The sequence below is a fragment of the Protopterus annectens genome, chromosome 9.part0 (genome assembly GCF_019279795.1).
Source record: "Protopterus annectens isolate FY-2018-M chromosome 9.part0, PAN1.0, whole genome shotgun sequence".
Lineage (NCBI taxonomy): Eukaryota > Metazoa > Chordata > Ceratodontiformes > Protopteridae > Protopterus > Protopterus annectens.
Genome location: NC_056743.1, coordinates 498304114 through 498316416, shown reverse-complemented (window position 1 = coordinate 498316416; position 12303 = coordinate 498304114). Strand labels below are relative to the sequence as shown.

General features: G+C 39.1%; 1 protein-coding gene across 1 annotated transcript in view; it reads right to left on the bottom strand.

Annotated features, from left to right (window-relative positions):
• RAB11FIP1 (RAB11 family interacting protein 1) overlaps nt 1–12303 on the bottom strand; it is a 334061-nt gene that overhangs the window by 140342 nt on the left and 181416 nt on the right. The window contains exon 4 of the mRNA XM_044083048.1: nt 5577–7667. Within this exon, the coding sequence (XP_043938983.1) occupies nt 5577–7667 (2091 nt within the window). The remainder of the gene's footprint in view (nt 1–5576; nt 7668–12303) is intronic.

Below are 12303 nucleotides of genomic sequence, written 5' to 3'. Positions count from 1 at the left end.
CTGGCTGAGTCCAGTGGCTAGCACACTCTTCATCACCTCAAGGCTCCTCCCAGGAGGTCAGAGAGAACCCGTTCAAGAACCAGGAACTCCAGGACCCACCGAAAGGGAAGGCTCCGAGGCAGATGTCGGAGCAGAGCTAACCAAGGCCGAGGCTCCAAGGGGAAGAGTGGGTCGGACAAGGGTCCGATGCCACTCACCCCCTCGGAGGAGACCAGGGAAGCCCGACCACCGAATCCCTCTAAGGAAGGTCTCAAGAGGAGATAAGAGTAGAGGCTGAAGGAGCAGAAGGGGGTATCTGTCCTTCAGCCGTAGCAGAAACCATTCCCGAAGACTCCAACTCCAAACTCTGTGGTAGAGTCGAAGGAGGAACTGCAATGGGGTGTGGACTAATAGTAGTCTGTTGAGACGGACTATGTAGCATTTGGGCCAGTGCCTGTGATTTTAATAATCTACTGACCACTCTCTCTAAATCATGGTCAGAAAGCCTGGATGATCGGCTCCGATGGCTCCGTTCCGAGAGGAGAGGAGAAGCCGGAGCCGAGAGTATCGGCTCCAAGGAAGGGGACCTAGACCTCTTCCTCGAAGGAACCATCGGAGCCGAAGAAACCTTGGAAGCTGTCGGAGCCGACAACGTCTCGGTACCGACAGAAGGTTTCGATGCATCGGCTCCGGCCGGAGCCGATACAGCCATAAACGTAAGGGTGTCGGAGCCGATCGGCGCCGACACCGAAGCCTGAGCCACATGGTGATCGGAGCCGACACCGAAGTGGTCGAACCAGAATCGGCACCGATAGCCATCGGTGCCGAAGGTTTACGCAAACCAGAATCGGCTCCAGCCGGAGCCGATCTCGACTCTGAAAGAGTCGGAGCCGAGGCCGCAGGCTTGGACACAGAAGCCTGGGCCTTGGAAGACTTAGAAGTCTTAGATGGAGCCGACTTAGCCGGAGGAGCCCTCCGGCTTAAGAAGGCCCCTCAAAATAAGCTTATTTCTCCTTTCCTGCAGGACTCTCTGGCTAAAAGAATGACAAATCGCACAGGAGTCCTGCAGGTGGAGAGGTCCCAGGCAGTAAAGGCAAGAAGTGTGACCGTCTGTCAGAGACATTTTCTGACAGCACGAGTCACACTTCTTAAAGCCTGAGACCCTTTCCTTAGACATGTTGTAAAACACGCACACACAACACTTGTCCAAGAAAATTTTACAATCCCAAAAGGGAAAAAGTATTGTCTCACAAACACACTGGATGGGATGGGAGAAGGCCTGACTAAAAAGTTTTAGTAGAGAGGGAAATTTCGTCAGGAAAGGACTAAAACTAGTCTAAAACTATTAAATTTTAACTTTAAAAATGATTTTAAACTGAAAAAAGGGGCAAAGAAATAGTGTGTAAATCACTTACCAGGAGCTGGTAAAAGGAGGACCTCATCAGCGAAGCGGCAAACGAGATCTGGGTACTTACCGCCTTGCATCATGGGATATGGGGCTGCCTCGAGCTGGTAAAAGTGACTCTTGAGCTTAGCAAGTGCCGAGTCGGAGCCGAGGATCGGCTCCGAACCCATCAAGCAAGAATGAAGGCGAGATTGACAACTTAACATCACATCTTTGTACCTGTGCGCTGATTCCTCAAGAAGGATCTCCTTGGGGTAGAAAAACAGATTCCCACAGCCAACCAGGTCTTCCAAAATGTACTCACTATGGAAGAGTGTTTCTTTTACTGTGGGCCAAACAAAGAAGATCCATCAAAAGGTTTATGGATACAAGACTTAAGACTCCACAAAGTTACACAAATGCATCCAGGCATTTCTCCAGATAGCTGTGCCTGAACACGCTGCCCATGAGGAACCTTCTGATGCATGACCATTTAACTTCATGGACGCACTGGAAACCGATTGATGGTTGGTCAGATGCAAAGAAAAATATTTAAGTTCCTCCACCAACATGGACTCTGGAATAGATTGAGAGCGTTCCTTTATCAGGTCTCTCTACAATCTGGTAAAATGTGCCAGGTAGCAGAGCGACAGTAAAACAAAGTTCGCAAAGGTGTAAATATGCTTTCAAAATCTGTCCATCTCCCTGGACTCTATTAGGGGGATGAACAGAAGAGCTTTGTTCACCTAGCTGCTTCTTACTGGCTGCCACCAAAACCATGGCATCCAGTTGAACTCCCTTACTCCAATGAAGTCAGTCATTGAGTGGAGTGAGATACTTGTCTGGGCGATGTGCAGTTGATTGTATGGTATACAGCTCCTTCCATGCTCGGGAAGACACACTATCTAGAAGGTCGTCCGCCAGAGGGGTAACCCAAGAAGTAGAAGGGTTGAACCCAAAGACTTCTAGGAAGACAGACTTCTCCTGGGAAGTACGTTTGGAAGACCATCCAGCTTTCTGGCTAATTTTCTCTAGAATGTCTCCAAATGAGACGTCTTGTCGACCCCTCCTCTTCATCAAAGTCGGTGTCTTCGGTTAAAGATTCTTGAGGGGAATCAATGTGCCACCTTTTCCACAATATCTTCTGGGGACCTCCTTAGTAGGATGACCTAGAGAGGTACTGGAAGATAGGGGAAGTTCTTGTGCAGGAGCTGCCTGAAAGGTTTAAACATGCTGGCTTATCCTTACAGGATAGCAGAAGTCAGATCAGGAAGTAGGATCCAAAGAAAGAGTATAATGTATTCTCAGTTGAGAGAAAGCCCTCTCCATGAACTTGAAAGCAGAACAACCGGGAAAAGCAAATGCTTCCTTATCACAGCTGAAACTCCAAGTGATGCCAAGCTCAAACTCTGCCCGGGCTGCTGCTGTGAGGGAGGAGTCAGACCTGAACTGTCTAATGCTGAGGTTCCAAGAGGAAGCGGCAGCTCCAAAAACCTCTGGGTCGAAGACATCCCCTTGGACTAGGTGCCGATGCTTCAGCTCCAAGACCTCTCTGGCTCTAAGGGGAATGGCGCTGAACAAGTAAGGGACACTCTTGGTGCTCTTTGATCCAAGAACTCAGAAACTGCTGGACGGATCAGAGAAGTAGAGACAATAGAATGGGATACAGGTTGTAGGCTCAAGGATCCAATGAGAGCTACAGCCAGTAAACAACCCCATCTGAATCTGAACTTTGAAAAAGTTGAGAAAGAAGCGGGGACTTCAGTGCCGAGTTGACTAATGTCCCAGATGTTTGTTCCAAAGAAGTTGTATCCAAATGTTTAGGTAGTTTAGCAGGAGGCTCCGATCAGAGAGCAGGTTTAAGAGACCAGACAGGGCAGACTTTCCTATGCTCCCTGGGCTCTGTAGTCAATCTGGATTTCTTGGTAGGGGTTTAACCCCTGAGAAAGAAGTGGAAGCAGGCAGTAAACCCTTTAAAACTAATTTGTTTTCATGGTCACTTAGAGCCAAAGACATGAAAACTGCACAAATTTGACAGGGGGTTTCAAGGTGAGCTGCTCCTAAGCAGCAGATGCTCTCTATGTGGGCATCAGAGTAAGAAAACTTATAACCACAAGAAGTGCACTTTTTTTAAATCTCAAGGAAATTTAAAGGTTGTTTTTTTTTTTTTTGGGTAACAAACTGAGAAAAGGAAAGCTTAGAATAATACCAGCAATAGTACTAGAGAATTACCCTAAAGATAGATGAAGGATAAAGAAATAACAACAATGGTATAGAAAAATACCAGACAGTAGCGGGTAGGAAGAGAAAAGTTTATAATCACACAGAAAAACCAAGCGATGAAGAGGATAGCAATAGAGAGCAGAGTACTATAACAGATAGAAAAAAGGTTCAGTAAGAAAAACAACTCTACTTCTACTCACAAATACAAGTATCTAAGCCCAGAGTTCAAGAGAGCACAATCTGCATCTGAACCATAAGAGCTGCAAACGAAATCTGAGGTAATACACAAATGTGAGGCATTATGGGTAAAGGGAAGAGCTTGCAAGTTAGATCCAAGAGTCTGGAAGAAATCCAGCTGAGCCAGATGCAAGGTCGGCTTAGAGACCCCATTGCTGATGTATGAATACAAATGATATCAAATTTATATTCAACTTTGACATTTGGGACTGAGAAATTTTGGTGGCAGTGTTACAAGGCTACTGCCACAAACTTTACTGGAGATTTAAAATTATACAATTTTTACACCACCACCACCAAAGAAAGTAATTACCAAACAACCAGAGCAATTGGGCTAGATGGAGTATTGTGTTACAATACAGAATTGGAGTACAATTGGAATAAGATGCTTAATATAACAAGTAGTTCTGAGTTAATATTTCTAAAACTAAATCTGTCAACAGTAACATTCTCCTGTTAGACTGTACAAGTGAAAGTGGGCAAGTACAACAATTTGCTGGTGATTATTTGAACCATATGGTGTGGGACTGCACAAAGCATAGGACAGACAGGGAAAGATCACAGAAGCCACAATATGGTCAACTAAACACCAGTTTAGCTTTAAGGCTGTTAGAACCCCAAAACAAGTTAAACACTGTACACTGCTGGCTAATAGCAATCAAACTCATTCACATGGTTTATTTTTAAACAAAGGAAAATATTCCCTAGGAACTGGTTAAAGTCATTTATTAATTCTGCAAGTCAATTTGCTGAAGGGATCCCTACAGGGGTGAACTATGAAACTGAAATGATTACCTGAATGTTTTGTTTTTATATTTGCTATTATAACAAATAAGTTTACTTTTTAACAAGTGCTGTTAAATATTTGTTGATGGGTAAGTTTGGGATACTGAAAATAAGTTAAAACATAAAAGGTCACTATTTATTTAAAATAATGTAAATAATTTTAAGAAAAGTTAGATGTTATAATGGAAGTGTTCAAACAGTTACTACCTCTGTTATAAATGCTTGAGACACAGAGAGAGAGATAAACAGAGACTGTTTAAAAGCAAAGTAACTGAACAGTTTTTATTTCTATACTGCATGTTCAATATGTTACAAACACCTGCTGAACTTATTCTTTTGCACAGTTAATGCCATTAAACATCTTATAAAAAAGAATAAAGAGAGAAAAGGCAAAGGTTGGTAGTTGGAAGAATGGAAAGTCAGAAGAAATGGAAAGAAATGGCAAAGAAAAGAACACTTGACTGAACAGCTCCTACATCAGAGATGGTGATGTGAGCAACATAGCCACAAGCAGATACTTACTAAAAAAAAAAAAAAAAACTTCTAGATAAAGGAATTCTATTTCACTCTAAGGAGCTTTATCACCTTAAAGTATACAGCAGGAAAGCATTTAAGAAAAGACCAGCAAGGTTTGAGATTAAATGGCTTAGAGTTGCCCAAATTCTTAAAACAGAAAATGCCAGCTTAGTTTTACCAAACTGACAATGTTAACAAACAGACCAAACAAGCACATCTATGACAAAGTACTTTACACACCACACCTATCATACACAGTCACTCTCAGTAGGAACACTTAAAACCCACAGCACAGTCTCCATCAGTACTTAAGACAACTCTGGGATCAAGGACCAAAAATTAATTACATAACTGATTAGAATATCTCCAGTTTCTTTTAATGTGGTAATTCACAAGACATACTTCATATTTTTGATTTCAGTTACCCAGAATAATTAAATGGACATCTCACCTGCGTTTGGCAGAGTCTGTTCCACCACTCTGAATCTGAATTGGCTGTGTCTCAGAGGGTGAAACCCATGCCCGAAGAAGCTTCTTCTTGCCAGGTTTCTCAGGTTCCCCATAATTCTCTTCTGCTGCTGTTTTTGAAGACTCCTTTTTGTCGTTCATAAGCAAATCAGAGTGGGGAAAGAGAGGAGAGGCAGTAAGCACAGAGGGGTTGGATAAAGCATCAGAGAAAGATGCAGTTTCAGAGCCTTCAGGGGACATTCTGCCTTTGTCAAATAATTCACTGTTCTCAAGGTTAAACTTATTTTTGCGGGCTTCTGAAATGCTTTTGGTAGCATCAGTATATATAGTTCTTGGAACAGTTTCACCTTTGGTAGCTTCTAATTCTTCATCCACATACTCCAAGTTCTGTCTTTTTACAGAATTTGTGGCACTACAGTATTTTTTACTGCTTTCTTCTAGTCTATTAGAAGGATATATCTGGTCCCCCAGAGAATGTGGCGATATCTCCTTATTAACAAACAGTGTGTGTGAATTTGTATTGTCTTTGGACACTTCACTTTGGGAGTTATTTGCTGTAAAAACATGCTCATCAGTTTCTACCCTTGTTTCAAGTCCTTCATCTTCAGATGTCAGCTCAGCATGTTCTAGAATAACTGGAAGTCCACCCAAGCTTAAAGTGTGATTATGAGCTCTGCTGTTTGGCAAAAAAGTTTCAGCATTTTGCATTAAATCACCTTCTTCCTCATTATGGAGATGTGTGCTAAAATCATTTCCAGTTGATGCAGCCTCTTTCGTTACAGTAACATTTGATGAATTTGACAAACTGTTTGCATTCACTTCAGTGTTTAAAATTCCACTTATGTCATCTTCAAATGGATTATCATGCATTTGTTTATCAACAAAACTTGCTGCAGTATGTGAGACATCTTTTCTCTGGCTATCCTTTTTAACAACGGCTACATCCATCGTGCCACTACTGTCATGTCTTGCACTAGGGGTTACCGGTTTCACTACATCCTTTGATGTCTCAAGAAAGGATGCATTACTTTCATACGATACTCCAGCATTACTGTCATACATTCGTCCAGAAGGAATGCTGCTCTCAGACTGGCCATAAGCGTGAGTGGATGAAACAAAGGAAGACTGTTCTTCAGCAGGCATATCTTTATCCAGTTTTGAAATGCGTCTTGGTGCTGGAGTAGGAGTGGCTAATCTAGGAATGGACTCCGGATCATCTACAATGTCAGCTTCCTTAGGAATACAAGAAAGTACTCTTGGAGCAGGTTTTGGTGGCTGATAGGGATTTAAACTGTCTTTTGTAGATACAGCATCTAAAACAAAATTTGAACTTGTAACATCCTTAGACTCTTCAATTTTCAGTACTGCCTTGGGTATTGAGTAAGAAGCACATTCTTCATGGTTCATATTATTACTGTGATTTTTGGAAACTATAGGCTTGTCTGAAGCTGCAGAAGGATTATGTTCCTTACTACTTTCCTGAGAATAGAAATAATCTGGTGTGGAAAAAGTATCCTTGTATACTGGCTTGTCTATCATAAACTCTTCATCATATGAATATCTTTCATCATTATCCAACTTAGACTTCCTTCTTTTCAGTTCATCAAGTAAAGATTTTGTAGAGGTCTTCTCACTAGTCCTTGTACTAAATGGGGAAACCACTTGGTCTCGTTCTCCAAACTGCTTCTCTGTCAGGCCCTTGTTTTTCTCAAGCAGTGAAAATGTTGATTCTTTTTCAGCAGACGTAAAAGAATTTTCAGCTAATGAATGGCTTCCACTGGTGACGTTGTACAAAGGTACTGTTGTGGGTACAATGTCCGAATGTTCACCATTTTGAGTATCGTCATTTAATGATTGTTGGCTTCTGACAGAAGAGGATCTAGAAATGGAAACAGGAGGAGCAAAAGAAGAATGGAGACTAGCAAAATGATGTTCCTTAACAGCATCAGACTCCCTTCCTATTGGTGGAGCATTAATGAAAGGATCAATAGAAAAGGAGGTAGAAAGGAAAGGAGAATCAAGTACAGGTGAAGAAAGCTTGGCTTTGGTTTCATCCTCTGAAGACACGTCCAATCTGTAAAGAGTAAGAAAGTCTAAAGGTCAGTTTTACTTTTACAGCTCATTACAATACAGGAAAAAAACACTTTACAGTAAACACCCACCACCCTCACAACACTATCAGACTAGTAAAGGGAACTTCATACTTCTGTAGAGAAGTTGTAGACTTCGACAGATGCGTTCACTGGTGACAGAAAACTATAAATGTTTACATTTGTAATACCTGCATACGCTTTTGAAAGTACATTAATGATAAATAGAGGACCTCAGAATTAACTCGCAAAGAAAACGAAAACAATGGTACAGCAAATCAAAAGCACTCATGCACAAAAAAAGTGTTAGTTTAGGATCAAAATGATAAAAGTGACAAGTGGAGTTGTGCAACAAGATGTCAGTCCTTTGAATTAATGCAAAGCAAGTGAAGACTGATGAGATTCGTAAGACTTAAACAGCTAGGTTAAAGAACAGGATGTGTTACTGCAGTTAGTCTAGAGCAGCTGAAGTGTTAGGGATGTGCTACTGAAGTCAGTCTAGAGACGATGATGCGTTAGGGCAGGCAGATTAGGACAATTAACATACAAAACAACACTTTTCTGGAAAGCAAGGTAGATAAGAACACTACACTCTAAAAAACAATTTAACCCCGATCAGTTTCAAACAGAACTTTCACAATGTAATCGGACCCCTCTAAAACATCTCACACTTAACAAGGCAGCTGAACACTTCAATTCAACATTCCTTTCAATCCTAAATCAACATGCCCCAAGTCGCACCATTAGAACTAAAACTAAAACAGCACCCTGGCTAACCACTAATACTAAGCATAAAATCATCCTCAGAAATAAATCTTGGAATAAATGGTGTTCCTCTAAAAACCCAACTGATCATCAAACCTTTAGAGAGCTCAGAAACAGTACCAAAAAAGCCATCCTTTCAGATAAAAAGAACTATTACTTTCAACTTCAGCAAACCACCAGAAAAGAACCAAAAAAGTTCTGGTCCAGTATTAATAATCTACTAACCCCAGGCCAAATAGCTACACCCAACCCTCAGGATTCTGACCCTGACAATCCCACTTTAACAGCCAATAACTTTAATACTTTCTTCACTAATTCCATACAAAGTCTAGCTAACCACCTATCTCCTGACACTTCTCAACTACTCTCAAGTACCTCAACTACTCTCAAGTACCTTCAATAACACTCTTCCTCCCCTTCACCTACAACCTATATCTACCTCCTATATACAATCTCTTATACAAAAACTTAAACCTACTACCCCTTCAGCAGATAAGCTTCCTGCTGAATTCCTGCAAGTAGCAGCAAAAGCCATTGCTTACCCCGTCTCTATCCTAATAAATAGATCCATAAAAGTACTTTCCCTGCAATCTGGAAGATATCACACATCATACTCTTACACAAAGGAGGTAAATCTACTGACCTCTCTAACTTTCGCCCAATAGCACTATTATCTCCTCTAGCTAAAATCATGGAAAAATGTATACACAAACAACTACTTAACCATCTCCTCCATAACAACCTACTAGCTAACACTCAACATGGATTCAGACCTTCACATAGTACCACCACTGCATTACTCTTTTACCAACACTATCAACTGTAAACGTAACAACAACAAACTAACTTCTCTTTTCCTGGACCTATCAAAAGCCTTTGATATGGTAAATCATACACTTCTTTTGCACATACTTAAATCTCTTGCCTTGGATTACTCTTCCTTAACCTGGTTTTCATCCTATCTTGAAAACCGTCAGCAAGCAGTACTTTGGAAAAATTCACTATCTGCTCTACTTCCTATCTCTTTAGGAGTACCTCAAGGGTCTATACTAGGCCCACTTCTATTTTCTATCTTTATTAACGATCTCCAATCATCTATCCAAAACACTACCTGTATACAATATGCAGATGATTCCACAATAATTTGTACTGCTTCTTCTCAAATAGAACTCCAGTCTCTTACACAAACAGCCTTTTCAACCGTAGAACAGTGGTTCTCAAAAAGATGTCTACTCCTTAACCCCAAGAAAACAAAACTATTACTATTTTCACATACCCACAAATCTACTCAATTAAACTTCACTATTATTGCAAATGATAATTCCCAAATTTCTCCCGACTCTACAACAAAACTGCTTGGTGTTACTGTTGACAATAATCTTAACTATGATTATCACATCAATAACACAATAAAAGCAGTTAATAAAAAGATTGTACCGCTGTACAGAATCAAACCCTTCCTTACACCTGAAGCTCGGACCACCTTAGCCCAATCACATCTTATCTCTACCCTTCTATATGCTTCCTCTATTTACACTAATCTCTAAAAGTAACCTCAGGAAACTCACTACATCTTACCATAATATTGCTCGATTTGCCACCGCATCTCAGTCTAGAACTCACCACTGTCTAAACTTAAAACAATTACACTGGCTGGAACTTCCTAACAAGCTTATCTATCAACAACTCTTAATAGCACACAAAATTCTATATCAACCATCAAAAACACCAGCTCTTAGCAACCTCTTGACTCCCGATAATAACCTGAAACAACTATGTTCTTCTGAGAAACTACGAGTTAACACTCCTAAAATTACAAATTCTGCAGGTAACTGCCTTTTCTCCAACTCAGTTGGCAAAATATGGAATAACCTTCCCTCACACATCTCCTCTCTAGCCACTCTTCCACTCTTTAAGAAACAACTTCTATTACATCTCAACAAATTCTGGCTTTGCTCTTGTACCAACCCTGACTAACCTGCTTTCATCTTTCTTCTATCATAATTCTTTCTTCACCACTATAATATTCTCTCTGACTACAAATGACTTAATGTCTTTCTAGATACTACTGTTCTCATATATGTAAAAAAAAAAAAAAAAAAAAAAAAAAAAATATTTTAATCGTCTTTTATAATTATGTATTGCATACCAAACTACGTAATACTTCCATACTTCCATATTCTGTATTGAAAGTAGTTAATCTCTTACTACTTTATAGTTGGTTTTATTTGTTTTCTTTTTAGATTTGTATTACCTGTACTAAAATCTTCGTATTTTTGCTCATTGCTTTAGAGCTAATTGTTTATTTTTATTTTTATTATCTTGCTTTCACCATTGGAGCTTTTCTCCCCGGGCCTCCACTGAAAATGGACATTGATCCAGCTGGACTAGCCCGGTCAACAAATGTAAAATAAATAAATAAAATAAATAAGAAAAGTACAGTTGTGCAAGTAAATGTTACTGTAACAGTTGATGTTTGAATAATCACTGCTGCAGTAGCCTTGGCTACATGGGGTTATATCCTGCCAAGATTATAAGAGACGTCCAGCTTCCAAAGCTTTGGGGCACCTTCCACATGCTCAAACAGTTAGGCTGCTTGAACTGAGAAGCTTAAAAATCACAGGTTTGAGCTCGAAGCCCTTCAGAGCTTTCATGCCAATGGAGAGGGAAACTGAACCCTGAGAGGACATAATTGGGATATATATATATATATATATATATATATATATATATATATATATATCTATATATATATATATATATATCTATATATATATATATATATCTATATCTATATATATATCTATATATATATCTATATATATATATATATATATATATATATCTATATATATATCTATATATATATATATATATATATATATAAATATGTATATATATATATATCTATATATATATATCTATATATATATATCTATATATATATATATATCTATATATATATATATATATATATATATATATATCTATATCTATCTCTATATATATATCTATATATATATTATATATATATATATATATATCTATATCTATCTCTATATATATATCTATATCTATCTCTATATATATATCTATATCTATCTCTATATATATCTATATCTATATCTATCTCTATATATATATATATCTATATCTATCTCTATATATATATATCTATATCTATCTCTATATATATATATCTATATCTATCTCTATATATATATATCTATATCTATCTATATCTATATATATCTATCTATATCTATATCTATCTATATCTATATCTATCTATATCTATATCTATATATATATATATCTATATACATCTTACCTACTTTCTACCCATTCTAATGTAAACTTCTCAAATTCTCACAAATCTTAACTCAGCACTCCTGACCAAACTCGATTCTACCTACAACAAGGTTGCTAGACTTGCTGCCCAACAAACCTACAAATCCCATCACTGTCTCTCTCTAAAACATCTAAACTGGCTTAAATTACCCTACACCAGCTTCTTCTATCTCAGCTCCAGATCATCCATTTTATCCTATACCAGCCTTCCTACTGCCCAGCACTATCGCCTCTCATCTCCCATTATTCTCCCTCCAGACATCTCTGAAACTCTAACCAAGACCTACTACAAATCTACAAACCCAAGTCTAAAGCTGGATGCAACAAGTACAGCTATCAACCCCACTATTGCTTGGAATAGGCTCCCACTAGTTATCAGGACCCTTACACATCCTAAACAATTTAAGACAGCCACCAAAGAGCACTTTAAAAGTCACTGGTTCTGCCACTGCACTCTCCCTCCTTAAACATCCCCTACTTCTCATACCCAACTCACTCTTCTCA